The sequence below is a fragment of the Pipistrellus hanaki genome (assembly GCF_964339955.1).
Source record: "Pipistrellus hanaki genome assembly, chromosome: 5".
Lineage (NCBI taxonomy): Eukaryota > Metazoa > Chordata > Mammalia > Chiroptera > Vespertilionidae > Pipistrellus > Pipistrellus hanaki.
In genome coordinates this window covers 91,221,381-91,245,967 of record NC_140507.1, presented here as the reverse complement: position 1 = coordinate 91,245,967, position 24,587 = coordinate 91,221,381, and the positions used below count along the sequence as shown (strand labels likewise).

General features: G+C 43.1%; 1 protein-coding gene across 1 annotated transcript in view; it reads left to right on the top strand.

Moving 5' to 3' along the window:
* GCSAML (germinal center associated signaling and motility like) overlaps positions 1 to 22,344 on the top strand; it is a 45,205-nt gene extending 22,861 nt beyond the window's left edge. Inside the window, exons 2-4 of the mRNA XM_084885296.1 lie at positions 856 to 905; positions 20,608 to 20,636; positions 21,688 to 22,344. Of these exons, the coding sequence (XP_084741422.1) occupies positions 856 to 905; positions 20,608 to 20,636; positions 21,688 to 21,930 (322 nt within the window). The 3' untranslated portion in view covers positions 21,931 to 22,344. The remainder of the gene's footprint in view (positions 1 to 855; positions 906 to 20,607; positions 20,637 to 21,687) is intronic.
* The last annotated feature ends 2,243 nt before the right edge of the window (positions 22,345 to 24,587 follow it).

Here is a 24,587-nt window from a genome sequence, read left to right as displayed (position 1 = left end):
TGTGTGGGAGCTGTGGCAGGAGCAGGGCTGCTGACAGACAGGGGACTGGGGGCCATGGCAGGAGGGGCTGGGCAGGGTCTTGGATGATGGGCGGAGACCCATCCCTGTGCCCACTGCAACCTTGTGGCCCACAATCCCTTTCAAAGTACACGAATTTGTGCACTGGGCCCTAAAATGTGTTTATATACATATCACTGTGACAGACCAAATAACTAGAAAAGAACTACAAGTACTTACCCAAACAAAAAAATAAAAATATATTTAAAGTATACATTGTGATTTGATATATGTATATATTGTAAATGATCCCCTTCATTGAGTTAATTAACACATTCACCACTTAACATATTTATCATTTTTTTGTTTTTTGTTTGTTTTGGTGAGAGCATTTAAATTCTACTCTCAGCTAATTTATATTATACAATACAGTGTTATCAGCTATATTTCATGTGGTGTTTTTTTTTCAGAAAGAAAAAAGCAAAACAGGGTAAGTATGCCTAGCCGGTGTGGCTCAGTTGGTTGGTATCCTCCCATGTGCCAAGAGGTTGCCAGTTCCACTTCAGGTCAGGACTCATGCCCGGACTGTGGGTTCTTCCCCCAGCAGGGGGCATGCAGGAGGCAGCCAATCCATGTTGCTCTCTCATTGATGTTTCCATCTCTCTCTTTCTCTCTCTTTCAAAAAGCTGAACAAAAACATATTTTTAAGAAACAGGGTAAGCAGGATTTCAATTTTATTTAACTTTTAAATTGTCAATCTAGCAATGGCCTTAGGTTAAGAGCAATGAAAGACTTCTTTCAAGTACAATTTCAGCTTTGGAAAACTGCAGCGTCTCACACTCTCTCTTTCTCTTATAGGCAGGAAATGACTGCACTTGAGAAAGAAAATCGAGGTCAAGAGCGGGAAAGTAAGTCATTGCTTCACAATGTTTGTTTTACTCGGGAAGCTGTAAGTTAAACATCCAAATTAGCTGAGATTCTGTACTCCATCAGGACTGGAGGAAACGTGGCTGGGAGTCTTCACAGAAATGTCTTAGCACTTCATTTTTTGTCTCACACACCTGATTTTATTTTTCTTTGTATTATAGTAGTATCCATACATCATTTCTTTCAAGCAACACTTTGTATACTTCTGTAGGAAGCAATTAATCAAAACCCTATGGATTTTAATTTCTATATTGTTATTTTTAAGATAGAGCTATTTGGAATATTGGTTGGTGTTAAATGCATCTTTTTTTTGTTCATGCGTTTACTCTGATTTAGTATCTGTATGTAGTAATCATGTGATTACTTTAAAATGGACAACTATAAATAACAATGGTTAGTCCCTTGGGACACGCATATTGAAGGAAACTAACTTTTCTCATTACTGTTGCTTCAACTGTCTTCTCCTCTTACAGTCAAACTTCTTCAAAGAATTGCCTATTCATGTCATTTGGAAAGTTTCACTTTCCAATCTGTCAGCTCCACTGAGTGTACTTGATGATATATGTATGTATGTATATTCCTCACCCGAAAATATTTTTCCATTGATTTTTAAAAATATATATTTTATTGATTTTTCACAGAGAGGAAGAGAGAGGGATAGAGAGTTAGAAACATCGATGAGAGAGAATCATTGATCAGCTGCCTCTTGCACACCCCCTACTTGGGATGCGCCCGCAACCAAGGTACATGCCCTTGACCGGAATCGAACCCGGGACCTTTCAGTCCACAGGCCGACGCTCTATCCACTGAGCCAAACCGGTCCCGGCTTTTCCATTTATTTTTTTAGAGAGAGTAAAAGAGAGAGGGGAAGACAGAGAGAAATATTGATCTGAGAGAAGCACATCAATTGGTTGCCTCCTGCACATGCTCCGACCAGGGCCTGGGCCACGGAGGAACCTGCAACTGAGGTACATGCCCTTGACCAGAATCAAACCTGGGACCCTCTGGTCCACAGGCCAAAGCTCTATCCACTGAGCCAAACTGGCTAGGGCAATGAAATAAATATTCTTCCAATATCATCATTACAATATATAGACTAACATATTTTTTTAAATCATAGTATAAATCATATTGCACATAAAATTGTCATATGAGAGTTTTTTATAATTAAATTTATTGAGGTAACTTGGTTAATAACATTATATGTTTCAAGTTTACAGTTCAACTGTATATTGCATTGTGTGCTCACCACCGAAAATCTAGTTTCCCTTCATCACCATGTATTTGACCCTCTATACCTGCTTCATCCTCCTTCCACCTCCTTCTCCTTTGGTAACCACCATTATGTTTGTCTTTGTCTGTGAGATGTTTGTTCATGTGTTGCTTTTTGTTTTATATCCTACATATGAGTGAAATCATAAGGCTCTTGTCCTTCCTGATGAAACAATTATTTGATTGTATTATATTTAGTTGTACTAGCATTGGTCATGTTAAAAAAAAGCCAAATGCCTCTCGTCAAAGATAACTACTGCAGACATTAAAATGCATTGTTCAACCTTAATCTCAATTGCTTTATCTCCAGCACTTACAAATGCTGCCCAACAACTCCCTCCTGAAATCACTTTTTTCTCCACTTTATCTCTTTCCTGAAATCGCTCCTTCCTGTTTGACACCACATGTCCTCACTCACAGCCACATCTCCATCACCTAGCAGTACCCTTTCCTGGACACATTTAAATGCTGCTGCTCCTTGGTGGTCCAGCCGTAGAACTTGTTTTACTCTCTTGAAAAGTTTGTGATGGTTGACCTTATGTCTCCTAATATTTGGTGGAAGTTATAGAGTATTCACATTTTCTGTTTAATTTTGTAAACTTTATAATACACATTGTTCTTAACAAATTTGTCCTTTTTCATTAAAAATGTCAAAGTCTTAAGCTTAAAATTGGTCATAATATGCTTATATGTATCCTATATAATAAAAGGCTAATATGCAAATGACCGAATGGTGGAATGACTCGTCACTATGATGCTCACTGGCCACCAGGGGGCAGACACTTAATGCAGAAGATTCCCCCTGGTGGTCAGTGTGCTCTCACAGGGGAGTGCTGCTCAGTTAGAAGCTGGGCTCACAGCTGGCAGGCACATTAGCAGTGGTGGGAGTCTTTCCCACCTCCATGGCAATGCTAAGGATGTCTGACTGATGGCTTAGTAGGCCTAAGCCATCAGTCAGACATCCTCCCAGGGCTCCCAGACTGTGAGAAGGTGCAGGCCAGGCTGAGGGACCTTCCCCCAAGTGTATGAATTTCGTGCACCAGGCCTCTAGTCCTATCTAATAAGGAGGGAATATGCTAATTGACTGCCCCACCCTCAAAGATGACTGTGAACAAAGCCACAAGATGGTGGCACCCAGTCCCCTCATCCCCACTGGGGTGGCAGGCATGTAGCACAGCCAGACCTGCTCCCAGGCTGATCCAGCCACTCCACATGCCTGCCTCTGGAGTCCCCCATTCCTTTAGCCCCCAAGATGCCTAGAGCCGGACTGAGGCACAGGCAAGCCTCAGATGTCAGCTGCCCAGTCGACGCCTCAGGTGCAGGCAAGCCTCGAATGGCAGCTTTCCAGCTGCCCAGGGCCAGCTCGAGGGATAGCCAAACCACTGATGGTGGCTTCCCAGCTGCCTAGGATCACCCGAGGCTCAGGTAACCAGGGCTGCCTGAGGCTCAGATAACCAGGGCCAGCTGAGGGTTGCGCTGCCAGCAGTGGCAGCAGCAGAGCTGTGATGAGGCATTGCCTTCCTTTGATTGCAAGGTTACCTCTCACCCCTGAGGGTTCCCAGACTATGAGAGAGGGCAAGTTGGGCTGAGAGACCCCCCTCCAGTGCATGGATTTTCATGGACCAGGCCTCTAGTTTTATTATAATTTTTAAAATTTTAATTACAGTTGACATATACAGGTAGTACTATATTAGTTTCAGGTGTACAATGTAATGATTAGATATTTATATACCATACAAATGATCACCCCATAAGTATAGTATCCACCTGACACCATATATAGTTATAATAATACTAGAGGTCCGGTGCACAAAATTCATGCACTTGGGGGCAGATAGGGGGTCCCTCAGCCCAACCTGCACCCTCTTGCAGTCTGGGAGACCTCGATGGACATCCGACTGATGGCTTGTCTATAGTTGTCCTTAGCCCTGCTGTGGAGCAGGAGAGGCTCCCATCACCGCCGCTACCCTCGCCAGCCATGAGCCTGGCTTCTGGCTGAGCAGTGCTCCCCCTGTGGGAGTGCACTGACCACCAGAGAGCAGCTCTTTCATTGAGCATATGCCTCCTGGTGGTCTGTGTGCATCATAGTGACCGGTAGTTCTGCCATTTGGTTGATTTGCATATTAGCCTTTTATTAAATAGGATTATTGACTGATTTCCCCAAGCTGTACTTTGCATTCCTTTGACTGTTTTTGTAACAGGTAATTTGTACTTCTTAATCCCTTCAACAGCCCCTAGCCCCCTAGAACCCCTCCCACCTGGCAAACATCAAATTGTTCTCTGTATTTATGAGATTCTTTATGTTTTATTTCATATATTTCATTTTTTAGATTTTGAACATATAAGTGAAACCATATGGTATTTTTCTTTATCTGTCTGACTTATTTCACTTAGCATAATACCCTATAAGTCCATCCATAGTGTCACAAATGGTAAGATTTTATTCTTTTTTATGGTAGAGTAATATTCCACTACATAAATGTACAACTTCTTTTTTTATTAAAATTTTTTTTTTCCAGAAAGGAAGGAAGAGAAATAGAGAGATAGAAACATCAATGATGACAGAGAATCATTGATTGGCTGCCTCCTGCTTGCCCCCTACTGGGGGGATCAAGCCTGCAACCCAAGCATGTGCCCTTGGCTGGAATTGAACCCAGGACCCTTTAGTCCTCAGGCCAATGCTTCATCCACTGAGCCAAACCAGGCTACAACTTCTTTATCCAATTGTCTATCAGTGGACACTTAAGATGCTTTCTTATTTTTTTTAAAAATTATTTTTTTATTGTTGACATTATTATAAATTATTATAAATGTCCCCTATTCCCCTCCCCCTCACTTCCTCCCTCACCTAAACTCAGGCCTTCACCACACAAATGTCTGTGTCCTTGGGCTATGCATATATGCATATAAATTCTTTGTTTAATCCCCTCCCATCACCCCACAACCCCCCCTCTGAGATCTGTCATGTCTTGGCTATTGCTGCAATACACTCATGTTTTGGATTTCTTTGGATAAATATCCAGAAGTGAGATTGCTGGGTCATGTGTTCTAGTTTTTACTTTTATTTTTGGAATTGTCACACTATTTTGCATAGGGGCTGCACCAATTTACAATCCCACCTACAGTGCACGAGGATTTCATTTTCTCCACATTTTCACCAACTCTCATTTGTTAGTTTATTGATGATACCCTTTCTGAAAGGTGTGAGGTTTTAATTTGCATTTCTCTGATGTTGACCATTATTTCACATGTCTATTGGTCATCTGATGTGCTCTTTGGAGAAATGTCTATTCATATCCTCTGCCCACTTTTTATTGGGATTTTTTTTTTTTTTTTTGGTGTTAAATTGAACACCTTTCTTTTTTTTTAATTTATTTATTTAAAATATATTTTATTGATTTTGTACAGAGAGGAAGGGAGAGAGACAGAGAGTTAGAAATATCTATGAGAGAGAGTCATCGATCAGCTGCCTCTTGCACACCCCCTACTGGGGATATGCCCGCAGCAAGGTACATGCCCTTGACTGGAATCGAACCCAGGACCCTTCAGTCCCCAAGCCGACGCTCTATCCATTGAGCCAAACCGGTCTCGGCTGAACACCTTTCTTTTTAAAAAAATATATTTTATTGATTTTCTACAGAGAGAAAGGGAGAGAGATAGAGAGCTAGAAACATCGATGAGAGAGAAACATTGACCAGCTGCCTCTTGCACACCCCCTACCGGGGATGTGCCCGCAACCAACGTACATGCCCCTGACCGGAATCAAACCTGGGACCCTTCAGTCCGCAGACCGACTCTCTACCGCTGAGCCAAACCGGTTTCGGCGTGAACACCTTTCTTATATATTTTGGATATTAACCCTTCAGTGGATGTCCCATTGGTGAATATCTTCTCCCATTCAGTAGATGGCCTTTTCGTATTGTTGATGATTTCCTTTCCTGCACAGAAACTTTTTAGTTTGCTGGAATCCAGTTGGTTTATCTATCTTTTGTTTTCCTTAACTGAGGAAGATATATCCAAATAAATATTACTTAGAGTGATGTCACAGTGTTTATTGCCTATGTTTTCTTCTAGGAGCTTTATGGTTTCATTACGTCTTTACTCCATTTTGAGTTTATTCTAGTATTGGTGTAAGAAGGTGGTCTAGTTTCATTTTTTGCATGTATCTGTCCAATTTTCCCAACACCATCTTTTTTGTTTTAAAAACAACATTAGTGAGATAAAAATCATCTACAAAAAACCGCATCCATTTAGAATGTGTTTTGGCAAATGTGTATACCCATGGAACCACACGGCAACAACACAGAACATGTCACCGCCCCCAAAGTTTCCCCATGCCATTCTGTTGTCCATCATTGCCCCCCCCTCTAGTCCCTGACAACCACTGATCTATTTTTTGTCATTATATATTAGGTTTCATTTTCTAGAATTTCATACAAATGGAATCATCCAATAGGCACTATTTTGTGACTGACTTCTTTCACTCAGCATATTGATTTTGAGATTATTCAAGCCTATAATTCATTTTTTGCTTATCCACTCTATTTTCCATTCCTGTGTTCCTCCTTTAATCCTGTCTTTGGATTACTTAAATATGCCTTTTCCCACTACTTTTATTTTATTTTAAAAAAATGTTTAATGAATTTATTAGAATGGTTAATAAAATTATATAGATTTCAAGTGTACAATTCTATAATACAGTATGTGTATATTATATTGTGTGTTCACCAGCCAAAGTCAGTATCTTTCCACCACATTTCATTTTTCTGCATCTACCTGTCCAATTTTCCCAACACCATTTACTGAAGAGACTGTCTTTACTCCATTCTATGCTCCTGCCTCCTGTCAAATATTTATTGACCGTAAAAGTGTGGATTAATTTGTGGGGCCTCTGTTCCATTGATCTATATGCCTGTTCTCATGCCAGTACCATGCTGTTTTGATTACAATGACTTTATAGTATAGTTTGATATCCGATATTGTGATCCCTCCAACTTTGTTCTTTTACAAGATTGCCAAGGCTTTTTGGAGTCCTTTTTAGTTCCATATAAAATTTTGGAATTGGTTCTAGATCTGTGAAATATGCTGTTGGTATTTTAATAGGGATTGCATTGAATCTATAGATTACTTTGGGTAGTATGGACATTTAATAATGATGTTAATTCTTTCTGTCTATGAACATAGTGTATGCTTCCACTTATTTGTATCTTTCTGAATTTCTTTCTTTAATGTCCTATTATTTCCTGAGTATAGGTCTTTTACCTCCTTGGTTAAATTTATTCCTAAGCACATTTTTTGTTGCAATAGTAAATAGTGTGCAAACCTGCTATACAGGTAGTCTCGAGGTGTCTTATGGGCTCAGTGGCACAATCAGTAACTCTTCGGGCTGGGTGTCTATAGAGGTAAAGTTTTATCACCATGAATGAGACACTGTGCAGGGGCTTCCCCAAAAAACAGGGGTGATCCCAGCAGGGTGTGGCACCTGCTGGGATCCACTTTTGGGTGTGCTATTTGTGTATCTAGTTGGGTTGAGCTCTGGTGTGGTCTGAGGCCCACCTCTTGCTGTGTTGGTCCTGGGTCCTTTTGGATGGGTTTCATATGCAGATGTCATGTATAACAGGCCTTGGTCTGCCTTTGTGTAGTTACCACTCTGTTCACTTAGTCTCTGCATCTACCAGACCTGTGTGTGCATGGGAGGGACCAATCTGTGTAAATGGGTCAGCTTCTTTTAGCTTTGACATCTGTGTTCAGACCAGGGCTCTCTAAAGTCCGCCTCCACCTGCCAACTCCTTCTCCTCCTCCTGAGGTTGCCTGGTCCTCCCCCAGAGTCTTCGAAGAGAGCCTGTAGGCTGAGCCCAGAGAGGCTAACTCGGGCAAGTGGGCCCCTGCTTGGAGATGAGGCAGCTGGCACTCAATAGGGGGAGGTTAGTCTCTGCTTCAAAGCCGAACTCCTCAGCCTCTACCAGAGGCTCCAACTCTAGCTCCCCGGAGGGCTGCTGCTCTTAGGGAGCAGGCTCAGCTGCCCTGCGCTCAGGGGGATAAATCAAGACTCCCGGGTTGAGGATATTGCCGGCCCGCCTACCGAGGGGCCTAAGCACTTCTGGTCCCAGACAATAGCCTCGGTGGGTCTCTCCCGTTAACTGCCCCCTCTGAGCTGCTCTCCTGTCCCCCACAGAACTGCACCCAGTGGGGCTATCCTGGACTTCAGAGAACTGAAGCAAAACAGTCTCTTGGGAGTGGGGGATGCCTGCCGCCTTGAGGGGTGGGGCATACATGGTCCACTCCTTCCCAAGGATGCCTGCAGAACTCACAGAGTGAGAAGTAAGACGAGCCCCCAAATTCAGAGGTCCTGGTAGAACCCCCGGGAGCCAGGCAGCAGGCAGATGTCTCTCCTCCTGTGCAGAAGGTGTGCACACATGGCCTGGGAGCACCCGCACACCCAGCAGGCAGTCTGCTCGGCTTTTTAATCCTGACCCACGTGACCTGTCTCTCACTCTTGATTGGGTTCAGGTTCACAGTCTTTCACGATGGCTAATTCAAAGGGAGGGGTTGGCCTTTGCTGTTTCAAGATGGGGAACTGCAAGTCACGCGGCCAACATGGAGGCTGTCTAAACTGCTCTTTGACGGAAAAGATGGATTGTTCATTCTCACAACAGGAGCTTGAATCAGCACTCGCCGTCTGTGTCCCCGACAGGAGCCTCCACAGGGGATGCAGTCCATATGCCCAGGCTCTGTGTGGCACAAGGGCCCCCGCACCCCCAGCCCCCAGTCGGACACCAATCTCTCCACCAGCTGGTCTCAGCCCAAATTCCAGGCTCTGCTGGGGTGCTGAAGTCCGCAGTGCAGGCCCCACATCCGCTCCCCCTGCTGCCAGCCCCGCAGGCGTGAGGCCCTGAGGCCCGCAGTGGGGGTGGGTTGCACAGGAGACACTTTGTCCTTTCCCCAGCCACAGGGTGGTCACTGATGGGCTCTGCACATGCCTTTCAAGAAAGTGGAGGGTCCCTCAAAGCCGCTGCTGGGTGCAGCCCGCAGACTCCTCCTCCAGACGGAATCATGGCAGCGAAGCCCCTCCAGCCTCAGAGCCTGGAGCCAAGTTCTCAGCTGGGCCGCTGACAGAGCTTCTCCCCTGGGAAGGCGCAGACCGAGGCTCCCAGGCAGACAGAGCCCCCCTCCACACCCCCCGTTCCCTGTGCCCAGTGCTGCGCGGGCCCTCCCATCTCTGCTGCTCTGCGTGTGGGACCCCTGTGTGGGGTTGAGACAGAGGGAAGGAGCTTTGCAGCCATGATATCCCTCCTGCTTCTCAGCGGCCACGCATGCTGGGCGAGGGGCGGGGAGCGGAGGGCTCCTCCCTTTCCACAGCTGCAGTCCTCCTGTAGGTCTCCACGCGCTCCTTCTGTGCTCCCTGGTCAGCTGCACTTCTGCACTGGGGTTTTCCAGTTGATTGTACTGTGGTTTTGCTGTAGATCTGTGCCCTGGCTGGGAGCAAGGGGACCCAGTGAAGCATAGTAACCTCCATCTTGGGTAAAAACTGCTGTTTAAAATTTAACCCTGCTATTCTGGCTTCTGTAAACGTTTGCTTGCTTAGCCGGGACCGGTTTAGCTCAATGGATAGAGCGTCGGCTTGGGGACTGAAGGGACCCGGGTTCGATTCCGGTCAAGGGCATGTACCTTGGTTGCAGGCATAACTGGGGGTGTGCAAGAGGCAACTGATCGATGACTCTCTCTTATCGATGTTTCTAACTCTCTATCTCTCTCCCTTCCTCTCTGTACAAAATCAATAAAATATATTTAAAAAACAAAAACAAAAAAAAAACCCGTTTGCTTGCTTAAATAATAGGCAAGTCTCGGCCTGCTAGCGCTAGGGAAATAGGACTCCAAATAAATTTGGCTTATTGATTAAGGCATCTTCTGATTTACAATATAAGAGCATTCAGCTAGTCTACAGCCATCTTGCTTCTCACTTGTTTTCTTAGTCCCTTTACCTTTTTCACCCAACCCCATCCCCTCTGATAACTGGCAGTTTGTTCTCTGCACCTATGAGTCTGTGTTTTTTTGGGGTTTTTTGTTTGTTTGTTTGTTTGTTTTTTACAAAGAAACAGACTCATAGGTGCAGAGGAAGGGAGAAAGGCAGAGAAACATTGATATGAGAGAAACATTGACCTGTTGCCTTCCACATGCTCCCCAGTTGGAGACTGTGAGAAATTCTCACCTGTCCGAGTTCAAATGAGGGATTTGGGGACATGAAGGATGGGAAACCAGACCTTTAATACGTTGTTGAGAGCTGGTGCCTGCAGGCAGGCACACGCAGAGCAGCGGCCACAGGCAATTGAACCTTATGGTGCCAGAGTCCCTCCTCAGGTCCTCACTGGCTGAGTGCTATGGAGTTAACAGTCTCTCCCCCGAGTCACCTCAGTCATATTGTCTCCTGTTGGATTATTTTAAAAATGGCTGAGGCCTTTTCTAGTTGTCTCCACCTCCCTTTGTCTAGGCGGATCTTCCTGGAAAATGTGCTTCTGGTCACATGCACAGTTCTTTGTTCTTATACCCTCTCCCTCTGTAACCTGGGGAAATTCAGTAACTTGTTTTCTAAAAGTTGACCATGCTGAAGACTTATCACAGAGGCCTGTCTCCTACAGAGACCAAGCCTGCATCCCAGGTATGTGCGGGGAATCGAACTGGCAACCCTTTGGTCCAACAGGACAACACCTACCCAACAGAGCCACTCCAGCCAGGCTCTATGAGTTTGTTTCTATTTTGTTAGTTTATTTCTTCCTTAGGTTCCACATATAAGTAAAACCATATTGTATTTGTCTTTCTCTGATTGACTTATTTCACTTAGCATAATACACTTGTTTTATCCATGCTTTTGCAAATGTAAGATTTTCTTTTCTACGGTGGAGTAGTATTCCATTATGTGAATGTACCACAGCTTTTAAATATATATATACACATCCTAGAGGCCTGGTACACAACATTTGTGTACTCTGAGAACGGGCAGGGGAGTCCCTCAGCCCAGCCTGTGCCCTTTCTCAGTCTGGGAGCTCTTAGGGGACATCCAGCTGGCAGCTTAGGGAGCGGGCCGGAACTGCAGTTGGACATCCTTAGGGTTGCTGTGGAGGCAGGAAAGGCTTCCGCCACCACCACTCCCCCCTCTGCTGTGCTCATCCTTGTAGGAGTGCACTGACCACCAGGGGGCAGTTCCTGCATTGAGCGGCTGGCCCCTGGTGGTCAGTGTGTGTCATAGCAACCAGTTCTGCCATTTGGTTGATTTGCATATTACCCTTTTATTATATAGGATAGGATTTTTATTGATTTCAGAGAGGTAAGGCAAGGGAGAGAGAGATAGAAACATCAATGATGAGAGAGAATCATTTGATCAGCTGCTTCCTGCATGCCCCCTACTGGGGACTGAGCCTATAACCCAGGCCTTTGACCAGAATTGAACCAGGAACTTTCAGTCTACAAGCCAATGCTCTATCCACTGAGCCAAATAGGCTAGACTGTACCACAGCTTCTTTATCCACTTATCTACTGACTAGAAGCCTGATGTATGAAGACTCATGCAAGAATGGGCCTTCCTTCCCCTGGCTGCTGGCACTGCCTTTGCTCTGGCTCGAAGCCACCTTTCTGCCTTCCCATGCTGCCCAGAGGCCCAGAGCGGCTGGGACAATGTGGAACGCCTGCCACCAGTTGCTCAGCACCTGCATATGCAAATTAACCCGCCATCTTTGTTGGATTAATTTGTATATTCGCTACTGGTGGGCATCGTGAAGATATGGTCAATTTACATCTTTCTCTTTTACTAGTGTAGATGGGCACCTGGGCTGCTTGCAAATTTTGGCCATCAAAAATAATGTTTTAATGAACATATGGCTGTATATATTCTTTCCATCAGTGGGATCACTGGGTCATGACAGTTCCATGTTTAATTTTATGAGAGAACTCTATTCTGCTTTCCAAAGTGGCTGCACCAATCTGTTAGGGGAAGAAATAGAATATTGGGACCAGTGGCAATTATAAGAAATATTAACCATGCTCTATGATCCATGACGGTTCTGTTCTAACCTCGCTGAGAGTGGTACGCCCTGGGACATGGGAGCTAACTTCCTCCTTCTGAGAACTGCCTATCATTATGGAAAGAGTTACAACCTCATGGCTGAAACAATCTAGTTCAGGAGGCACCTGCTCTTTACAATCCCAGCCCCTATTGCCTGTAATCTGGTCCCAGGTGCACAGAGGTGCCTATCCTCTGCAGCCCTCCTCCCCAAGCCCACATGATGATAATTCCGTGCCTACTTTCCCATGCCTGTAATTCCTACTTTTCCACGTAATCTTTGTCCTTCTACCCAATATAAGCAGCTGGCTTATGGGGAGAGGCAGAGCAGATTTTTGTGGATGACCTGTTGTTCTCCCATACTGCCAGCAGGACTGAAATAAACGCTCATATATGATTCAACCCTGTCTCTGCTTAATTGGCTAAAGTAGTGACAGGCAGTCTGGACTGGTTGGTTGTCCAGTTACAAGTCTGCATTTCCACCAGTCTGCATTCTCTCTTCTCCTTAAGGTACCCATATGATTTGGATGTTGTTATGCTTGACGTTGTCCCAAGGGTCCCTTATACCATCCTCATTTCTTTATTTTTTATTTTTTTAAAATATATATTTTATTGATTTCTTACAGAGAGGGAGAGAGATAGAGAGCTAGAAACGTCAATGAGAGAGAAACACCAACCAGCTGCCTCTTGCACACCCCCTACCGGGGATGTGCCCGCAACCAATGTACATGCCCTTGCCCAGAATCGAACCTGGGACCTTTCAGTCCGCAGACTGACGCTCTACCGCTGAGCCAAACCGGTTTCGGCCATCCTCATTTCTTTAAATTAAATTTTTGCTACTCTAATTGGGTGTTTTCTGCTACCTTGTCTTCCAAATTGCTGATTCAACCTTTGGCTTCATGCACCCTATGTTTATTCCTTTGTGTGTATTCTTTATTTCAGATACTGTGTTCTTCATTTGTGACTGGGTTCTTTTTGGGGTCCTTTCATGTCCACTTCATGCTGTTGAAGTTCTTACTAAGTTCCTTGGCACTGGTTCTGTCTGTTCTGGGGCCTTTTGGGAGGGACTCCGGTGCTGGTCAGTGTCTGGCACTCCCTGTGACAGGCCCTAAACCTGTTTAAAAACTACCAGGGGGACCTTTGCAGCTGAGATATCTCCCTGGAATCCCAGCCGCCACCCAAGGCCAGCTCTTTCACACCTCCCCCCTTCCTACCATTCATGACGTGGCTTCCTCTTTAGATCCTTGGCTATAAGACTTCTGTTCAGCTAGTCTTTGGTTGGTTATTCAGTTGATTGTTCTACAGTAGAACCTCAGTTCTTGAACTTAACTCATTCCAAACAGCTGCTTAAGAAGCGATTTGTTTGAAAACCAGATCATTTTTTCCCATTAGAAATAATGTAAATTTGAATTAATCCATTCAAGACCCTCAATGGCTCCCTGTTTTAACCTTTCTTGTTTACAGTGCATGTCTAATGTACTGTTTAATCTATAAACACTTTAAAAAAACACATAAAATGGAAATTAAAATTTTACAAAAATGAAATAAAATGTACAGTAAAAAATGAAAATGTATGTACAAACTAGAACTTGCCTTTAATGTTGAGAGCTATTAATGATGGAACATGGAGAAGTGGGATGGAGGGATGGAGGGATGTTATTGTTTATCCCCTTCCATAAAAACACACCTGAGTCTGTCTCGGATTTCTCCCTGACCTTGGCAGAGCAGGGCTCTAGTAGGCAGGTGGGTGGGGCCTCTGGAGCCCAGAAGTTGGGAGGGTGCTTCTATTAGATCTCTCATGAAAGGAAAGCACCAGTCAGGTTCGTGGGCAATTGGAAGGCATGACATAGTCCCACAGCTAGTCACTGATATACCCTGAGTCTGCCCAGACTGCTATGTCCTAGCTGGTGCCACTGACTCCCCAGCAGAGTTAATATTTGCTCTGTGGGGAGCAGGATTCCAGAGGGTGGGTTAATTGCTTTTCCCCAGGCTGATACTGCGCAGACAGGACCTCTCTGCCCCAGTATTGGAGGATGACTCAGTACAGGGATCCTGATGGCTGTTCCTCCACATGTCCCCCAAAGCCACAGCCCCGGATTCTCCTCGGGTGACAGACATGAGTCACCTGAGCCCAGGGTGAGTGGCTACAAACAAAATTTTGTAAGTTGTCCCCTTAAGAGGGTGCCCTTGTCTCAAATGGGCTGCACCTCTCCTTGGCATACAGAAACCCTGCCACCTTTTACAGCTGCATGCTATATGTGCACCTGTTCTCAGCTCTGGCGCTCTGGGCGGGGTAGCCTGGCTTGGTGTTTAGCCTTCATGCCTCTCAGGGGAACCTCTTGCTGCTGAGATATCCCTCCACGGCCTCAGCCACTGCCTGTGGGAGCAGGCCCAGCCCCTGTCACATCTCCACCCTTCCTACCATCCTCGAGGTGGCTTCTTCCATCAGTCCTTGTTTAAAAATCTCCTTCTCAGCCCAGCCAGTGGGTGAGCATCAACCTATGAACCAGGAGGTCATGGTTCGATTCCAGGTCAGGGCACATGCCTGGGTTACAGGCTCAATCCCCGGTGTGGCGCATACAGGAGGCAGCCAATCAATGACTCTCTCTCGTCATTGATGTTTCTATCTCTTCTCCCTTTCTCTCTGAAATCAATAAAAATATATTTTTAAAAATAAAAAATAAATAAGTCTCCTCTTCAGATAGTTTTTAGTTAATAATTCAGGGTGATTATTCCCCAATTTAGTTGTATTTCCAATTTGATTCTGGGAGGAGCTGAGAGTCAGATCCACCGACTCCACCTCATCTTTAAAGAGCCAGTGTCTGTTATTTCTGCATGGCGGATTTTACCAAAGGATTCTGTCATATAGATAAACTTTGAGACAAGTTACTTATATTCTTTAAGTTTTGGTTTCTTCATATAGAAAAATCATCTTAAAATTAAAAAACACTACAACTTTAGATTCTGGTTGTGGAAAGAACATTTTAAAAATCAATGTCTATTGATTAGAACTATGCCTCATTTATTGATTCACAATTCAAAGGAATGAATGTATCATATTCTCTGCTTATGTATTCCAGGAGCAATTGGATCACAGGTCAGTGTCTACATTCCACATTTAAAAAATACATATTTTTTATTGATTTTTTTACAGAGAGGAAGGGAGAAGGATAGAGAGTTAGAAACATCAATGAGAGAGAAGCATCTATCAACTGCCTCCTGCACACCCACCACTGGGGATGTGCCCGCAACCAAGGTACATGCCCTTGTCTGGAATCAAACCTAGGACCCTTGAGTCTGCAGGCTGAGGCTCTATCCACTGAGCCAAATCAGTTATGAGTACATTCCTCATTTTCTTTGCAATGGTCTGTTTAAGCTGTCATTTAGGCTGGCCTCTTCCATGCCGGTGACCACAGGTAAACTTTAATAAACCTTTCACCATGCATATTGTGGGCCATTTGTGTCCATATATTAACCCTTTCTGCCTCTAAGCCAAACCAGGTGCTATAACTAAGACCAGATTCTCACACTCTGGGGAGAGTGTTGCTTTTAATAGTTACTGATACCAATTGTTGAGGTCAATCACAATTATTGAATTGAATTGCAGAACAGCCATTCTCGTGCACTAAGGCCTTATAAATCACAGAAGGGCTTTACAAAAAAATAAACGGCAAGTGAAATAGCATTTCAGAAACAACATGGTGCTCACTGGTGTGTTCTCTCTGGCCTTGAGGAAGGTTTCTTTGTCATTTTATGGGCTATTGTCAGAGAGAGAATAAGGTTACATTAACATATCCACTTTAATATTCTTATACTCTTAAATCTTTAGATATTTTCATATTTTTGAATAAAATAGAATACGTGTGCAGTAGGCAGAATAAAAGCCCCAAAAGTTATGCATTTGAATCCTCTATTTTCTCCTCCTCCTCCTCCTCCTCCTCCTCCTCCTCCTCCTCCTCCTTATTCTTATTCTTATTCTAATAAATCTTTATTGTTCAGATTATTAGTCGTTCCTCTTTTTTCCCCCCATAGCTCCCCTCCACCTGGTTCCCATCCCACCCTCAGCCCTTACCTCACCCACCCACTGTCCTCATCCATAGATATACAATTTTTGTCCAGTCTCTTCCTGCACCCCCCACAACCCTTCCCTCCTGAGATTTGTCAGTCCACTCTCTTTATATGCCCCTGATTCTATTATATTCACCAGATTATTCTGTTCATCAGATTTTTTATTCACTTGATTTTTAGATTCACTTGTTGATAGATATGTATTTGTTGTTCATAATTTTTATCTCTACCATTTTCTTCTTCTTTCTCTTCTTAAAGAATATCTTTCAGCATTTCATATAATACCAGTTTGGTGTTGATGAACTCCTTTAGCTTTTTCTTATCTGTGAAGCTCTTTATCTGACCTTCAATTATGAATGTCAGCTTGGCTGGGTAGAGTACTCTTGGTTGTAGGTTCTTGCTATTCATCACTTTGAATATTCCTTGCCACTCCCATCTGGCCTGCATAGTTTCTGTTGAGAAATCAGCTGACAATCATATGGGTGCTCCCTTATGGGCAACTAACTGTTTTTCTCTTGCTGCTTGTAAGATTCTCTCTTTGTCTTTTGCTCTTTTGCTCTTGGCATTTTAATTATGATGTGTCTTGGTGTGGTCCTCTTTGGATTCCTTTTGTTTGGGGTTCTGTGTGCTTCCTGGACTTGTAAGTCTATTTCTTTCACCAGGTGGGGAAAGTTTTTGGCCATTATTTCTTCAAATAGGTTTTCAGTGTCTTGCTTTCTTTCTTCTTCTGGCATCCCCATAATTCTGATGTTGGTACACTTGAAGTTGTCCCAGAGGCTCCTTACACTATCTTCAAATTTTTGGATTCTTTTTTCTTTTAGCTTTTCCAATTGAGTGATTTTTAAAAATATATATTTTATTGATTTTTCACAGAGAGGAAGGGAGAGGGATAGATAGCTAGAAACATCGATGAGAGAGAATTATTGACCAGCTGCCTCCTGCACACCCCCCACCAGGGATGTGCCCACAACCAATGTACATGCCCTTGACCAGAATCAAACCTTGGACCCTTCAGTCCACAGACCGACATTCTATCCACTGAGCCAAACCGGTTTTGGCAGTTGAGTGATTTTTGCTTCTTTGTATTTCAAATCTTTGACTTGATTCTTGCTTTCCTCTAGTTAGCTGTTGGGTGTCTGGATAATATTTTTTATTTCATTCAGTGTATGTTTAATTTCTAGTTGGTTCTTTTCCATATCCTTGAAGGTCTCTCTCATATCCTTGAGGGTCTTGCTAAACTTATCAGCCTTTTCTAGGAAATTCTTGAAAAACCTTACAACTGTGGTTTTAAACTCTATCTCCAATTGTTTGTTTTCCTCCATTTCTTTTGTTTGTGATCTATTTTTTTTATTATTTTATTTTATTTTATTTTATTTTTTGTCTCCGCATTTTCACTGCTTTCCTGAGTTGTTAGGGTAGCTTTGTGTGCTAGGTGTCCTTTATGGGCCAGTGGCTCGGCCTCCCCAGTTACCTGAGGTGGACACTCTTGGTGCACTCCTTTGTGAGCTGTGTGTACAGCCTTGTTGTAGTTAAGTCTTGATTGTTGTTGGTATCAGTGGGAGGATTTGACTTCCAGGCCAATTGGCTGTGAGGATCAGCTGTGTTTATACCAGGAGATAGCCTTATTAGACTAGACTTGCAAAATTGTAAAAGCCTCTGTGCTCAGCTTGGATGGGGCCAAGTTTCAGAATGGAGCCTACATCCTTGGCTTCCTGTCGCTGCAAGCACCTTTGAGAGAAAGGCGCCCTTGACTTTCACCTGTTGCCAGACACTCTAGTCTCTTCCCCAATGAATCTGGATTCCCAGATTCTTTCCTGGAACTGGGGTTCAGCACAGTCCGGAGCTTTTGTCTCCTTTCTGCTAGGACAATCCAGTGGCACAGTCAACAGTCCATCCTCTGTGCTCATTCACGTGCACACCTCCGGAGTTCTGCCTTTCGCCGCTCACCTGAGTTTCCGCCTTATAGCCCCGATTCTCCCTGTATGAACCTGGGTCCCCAGGGTCTTGCCCGGAACTGGGGTTCAGCACAGTCGGAGCTTTTATCTCCTTCCCGCTACAAAACACCAGCCAGGCACTCAGCCACCCCCTCCTCTCCACATGCATGCTCTCGTGCTTGTATCTCCATACCTCAGGCTTTTACAGTTCCTCTGATTTTCCTTGTGGTTTTCTCTTTCCTTCTAGTTGTAGAATTTCCAGTCAGTCAGCTTTCCTATGGTTCTGGATGATGTTTGTTTTGTCTTTCAGTTGTATTTTTGAAATTGTTGTGCGAGGCTGCAGTTTAGGTGTGACCTATGCCGCCATCTTCTGAATCCTCTTTTTAAAAACCATGACCAAGGGGACATTGAAGATGTGATTCCATTAAGGGTAATAAGGTGGGTAGAGTATCCTGGATTGCCCAGGTAAGCACTGGTAAACACAAAGGTCCTTACCAGGTGGAAGATAGATGCGGAATAGACGGTGCCATGCTGGTGTGGTGGGAGAAGAACTGAACTGCCATTGCTGGTCTTGGGTCGCTAGCACAGAGAGCCAGGATCCAAGGAACGAGTGCAACCTCTAGAAGCTGGAAAAGACAAAGAAGCAGAGTCTCCTCTTTTCAGTCGAGGAAGGAAGAACTTCATTACCCAAGACCAGAGGGAGCACTTCATCTGACAGGAGGGACTTGCTGGAGGCTGGCATTCAGCTCAATGGCGGTCCTCAGACCTTCTCCCAGTTGTGCCCATTCTGATTCTAAGGGTCGTGTTTTTTTTTCCAGTCGATGCCCCAACTTCAAATAAGGAGTCTACTCAGAAGGTTAATTCAACTGACCTTTATCTTCATAATGGCATACTCCATGTTTTAAATCTGAGACTAACTATGCTTGTTTCTATACATTTTAACATCTTCAGCACCAACAGTGGGACCCCTGGTCCTTGATTTTCTGATGCCTGTCACACTGACACTTGGTCCTCCAAACTGCTGTTTCTAATGCTACAACTGAATCATATGTCTAGGCTTCACAATGTCCTCAGTTTATGATTAGAAAACAGTTAAAGTCAAGACATATTTGTTTAAATTATTGCATTTATGAAGATATGTGGTTTTATGGATATATGTAGCATCTTATATTTGAAAGTACTGCATTGAGCATGACTTTTTATTAGTGCAGAATGATTAGTTATTAGAAATTATTAACGTACTGCCGGGACTGGTTTGGCTCAATGGATAGAGCGTCGGCTTGGGGACTGAAGGGTCCCGGGTTCGATTCCGGTCAAGGGCATGTACCTTGGTTGCGGGCATATCCCCAGTAGGGGGTGTGCAAGAGGCAGCTGATCGATGACTCTCTCTCATCGATGTTTCTAACTCTCTATCTCCCTCCCTTCCGCTCTGTATAAAATCAATAAAATATTGTATATTAAAAAAAAAAAAGAAATTATTAACGTACTAGAGACCCAATGCATGAAATTTATGCAAGAGCAGGTCTTCCTTCCCCCGGCTGCTGGCACTGGCTTCCCTCTGGCACCTGGGACCCAGCTTCCCTCGCAGCCCTCATCCGGAAGGTCACCCAGAAGAGTCCCGGTTCAATTCCAATCAAGGGAATATACTATGTTGCAGGCTCCTCCCTGACCCTGGTCAGGGCTCAGGCAGGAGGCAACCAATCGATGTGCTTCTCTCACATTGATCTCTCTCTCTGTCTTTCTCTCTCTCTTCCATCCTCTCCAAAAATCATTGGGAAAATATCCTCAGGTGAGGATTAAAAATATATATGTAATGGTAGAAAAGAAAAAAAAGAAAAAATATATTAGCAGTGGATATCAGATTAACATATGTATAAATTGCTTCAGTATTCATATATGTAATCAATCTTAGTCTGTATCTTGTATTTAATCTGAAGAACTTACTCTTATTTCAGTACCTATCGCTATAATGATTATTCATTTTAAAAATATGATTTTCCTGTGATACTTTTATAGAAGTTATATCTTAAATTTATAACTATAATCATTCTTCCTTCATACTTGCCATACTCTGTCTTCATAGCATGCTTGTGGGCAAAACTGTGTTACCCAAGTCCAAATTCCACTGTTCTTCAACAGCTTTGGTTACACAGAAACATAGTATGGATGTTGCTTCGGAGCATATGTTCTTCCGTGGTCTTGTCCTGGAGTTGAAAAGCTCTGTAATGATAAGGCTCAGTGTGAGATGGGCCTCTTTACAGTTAACCATTGCATTGTACCCTTTTAACCGCCCCAACCCCAAACTGTGATGGTCCAAAATTCTTAGGTTGGTTTCTTTTATTTTTTATCCTCTAGGTAATGAAGTTTTATCCACCTCTAATCAGGTAATAAAAACATTACCTTTATCTGATAAATGTCAAAATTCAGATGCCTCTATATAAGCATGGCGGTAGGTTTTCTTTTACCTGAAATTTCTAAACGCATTGATCATGTCTTTGAAATGTTAAATAATATTCTTGATAATTTTAATGCAGAAACAAAAATAAATTTAAATTTTTTTAAAATGCTTTGATTTAGATGATTGGAAGTTCTTGTTGTTATAATTCTACTGAAGCCTTATTTTAATTTTCAAAACTAGTATAACAAAAATAAGTTAATCAAATAAATACACATATATAATCTGACCACCATAAAACACCCATTCTTTTTAACTATCCATTTGTTTCCAAACTTTCTGTCCATGAATTAACATTCATATTTATGAACATGGTGGATAGCAACAGGCTCATAAAAAAGTTTATTCCTTTTAATTCTACATTGCAAGCATTTTATTAACTTTATTTTGTAGTATCTTAATTTTTACATTTTTATTTCATAGTCTATGCAATTGAAAGTTTATTTAAAAATCTAAATTTTATTTTATTTATTTATTTTTTCTTTCCTTTTTTCCCCTCAGATGTTTCTTTCTAATAAATTGGCCATTACATTTCCTAAGTTCTGAAATGGCCAACAGACTATAGAAAGACATTTCTTTAGGTTCCTGCTTTAAATTTTATTAATTGTATTTTATCTTACAAATATTTATAGTTATGTGACTTGACTGATTACCTGCTGAGAGTTGATTATTGCATACATTCTATCTCAACATGTGAGACCTAAAGGATGGCACTGCTTTTCTGTAGGTCTTCTGAGGGATAGCAGTGTGCTTCCTTTCTCTTTTATTGGATGAGGCGAGGTGAAAGCAGAGTGAGTAGTAACTCAGAGCATAACACGCATTGCTCAATGAGGTCCCTAAGACATTAGGGCCTGCAGCATGGGCTTGGGACACTGAAGTGTAAGGTCTTCAACAGAAAAGAAAAGAGGAGGGCTGAGGGACTGAGCTCAAATCTGACAGATGGCTGGATCCTTGGTTTCTTTATTCTTTGTGCTTGGCAGGAAAATGAGGATGGCAGTGGTTCTGAAGACGTGAGCTACACAGTCATTGTTCCCCGCTCTGCACACAAGCCCTCCGTGAGTTCCAATGACAACGGCTATGAGAACATTGACTCCACCACAAAGAGAGTGAAGTTGTTTAAGGAAGGACCCGAAACGGAGTACGCCATCCTCAGGACGGCGCGCACCGCCAGGCCTTCGTCCCGCTACGGGGAGCATGATTATGAGCTTGTGCTTCCCCATTAGACACTTCGCTCCTCCTCGTCTTCCAGGAACAAAGACGGTACAGAGTGAGCCCTCCGGGAAGTCTCTCTCTCAGCAGTTCATAAAACATTCATTTCTGTCCAGTGTTTAGAAATGATGTCTTTTTAATATATTTATTGCCTTGGGAAACTCTTAAACATAGTAGCTATGTGACTTGTATGAAGCCGTATACAATACTTTATAATGATATAAAGTATTCTACATCTTTTTGTTTGTAAGGTTTGAAGATATGGAGATGGTGGGGGAAACCTCCCTAGGACAATAAACATCCACAAATATATCACCTAAAACATTCAGTTCCAACCATGCTCTCCAAATTTCAAATGCCAATATTTTCATTTCTAATTATGCATTTTATTTTTCATGTATAAACTACTCAATAAACTTTTAAAATGTAAGACTAGTGATGAGTCCTTTTAATAATCTGATACTTACTTCAATTTTGTCTTTTCTATGTATTTAAATTTTAGTGATAGTGTTTTAAGAATCAAGTTATTACTATTGGATTTTCTGAGAGGAGAAGCTGAGTATGCCATCTACACTAATAAAAGAGTAAGATGCAAAATGACTGTACTTTCTCAACACCCACCAGCCAATCAGGAGTGAGTATGCAAACCAACCAAGCAAAGATAGTGGGTTAATTTGTATACACAGGCATTCCGCCCCCCCCAGCAGCTCCAGGCCTCTGGGCAGCGTGGGAAGGCAGCTCTGTTGGCCTGGTCACCCTTAACTGCACCCCCCACCAGCCTGACTGCTCCCCCCTTGGCGGCCTGGTCACCCTTCATGGTCCCCCTGCCCTGGTCACCCCACGCAGCCTGCTCGTTCAGTTGTTTGGCCATCCCTCACTAACCCCCTGCCAGCCTGGTCATAGGCAGCCATCTTGTGAGGGCATTACAGTCAACTTGCTTATTACCTCTTTATTATTTAGAGGATTTGTGGCTTCATGATAAAATTAACTCAAGCTAATTTGCATAACTCACAAGAAAAAAAAAGCATTAAATGTATTTCTGAAATAAGTTTTTTGTTTAATTTTAGAATCTCAAAATAGCATTAGTCCTTGGCATTGTTTAAAAAAACTTTTGTAAAACCCTAAGCTAAATAACTTACTTGAAAGCTTTAAACACAATTGGTATAGAAAATGCTTTTACTGTCATCTCAATCTTACATATATGGAGGAAGTGAGGGGAAAGGGCAGACAATTTATTTAGCAGCATATATGGCTAAGTCCATCAAACACCTTAACCTAGAAAGTCCATTATTGATCCCATTAAAAGAACTGAGCAAATATCAGAAGTTACACACTTCATAAACCAAAAGACAATAATTTTAGGTTTACAGTAAGTAAAATATTTTTGAAACACTTCAAAAACTTTTAACATTAAACTAAAGGAATCATCTCTTCATTGTAAGACAAGGCATACAAAAAGTGAAAGACATTTAAACTAAACTGATTTTCAATACTCTTTGAACAAAAGAAATGAAAAATAATGGCGGATTAGCTAATCTCTATGCTCTAGCCAAACTAATTACAGTGATCTTTGAATGTCTGGGTAGCTCAATCTACACTAATAAAATAGAAATATGCAAATTGACTGTGCCTCTGCAACACCCCACCAGCCGATCAGGAATGTGTGTGCAAATTAACCCAACATAAAGAGTGGGTTGATTTGCATACGCAGGCACAGAGTGAAGACTGAAGGTTCCCGCTAAGCAAAGACTGAAGACTGAAGGGGCTTGGCTCCTCTGCTGCGGCCAGAGCAGAGAAGCCTCGCTCTGAGGAAAACCGGTGCCAGCAGCCAGGGGAAGGAAGACCTATTGCACAAATCTTCGTGCAGTGGGCCTCTAGTAGTTCAATAATTTTGCAATGATTTTTTTTTTAATTTTTTTTAATTTAAATATATTTTATTGATTTTACACAGAGAGGAATTGAGAGGGACAGAGAGCTAGAAACGTCGATGAGAGAGAAACATCGACCAGCTGCCTCCTGCACACCCCCTACTGGGGATGTGCCCGCAATCAAGGTACATGCCCTTGACCGGAATCGAACCCGGGACCTTTCAGTCCGCAGGCCGACGCTCTATCCACTGAGCCAAACTGGTCCCAGCTGCAATGATTTTTTAAAAAACACAAAGAGCCCTAGCTGGTTTGGCTCAGTGGATAGAGTGTCAGGCCTGCGGACTGAAGGGTCCTGGGTTCAATTCCAGTCAGGGGCACATGACCAGGTTTCTAGATGCTCAGTAAGGAGGCAGCTTATCAATGAATCTCTCTCATTGTTGTTTCTCTTTCTCTTTCCCTCTCCCTTCCTGTTTGAAACCAATAAAATATATTTAAATAAATACACAAAGACACTAAAATGATCCAATCATGCAATGTTCATCTTATGCATTCTGCATCTCTTTGCCCACCTTGTAGCAGAATCTCAAAGGATTGGGATAATGCTCCAGAGAATGGCAGTTTTTCACCTGTTTTTATAGATTACAGTCAGAGGAGGAGATGCAGGTGGGTTGCATGAAATCCACTGGTGATAGATTTTGTGTTTCCCAAAGTGTGGTACATGTACCCCCAGGGGTACGGGGAGAGTTTGGTGGGGGTACGCGTTGCACCAGTTTGGTGGGGATATGCACTGCACCGTGCTTAGC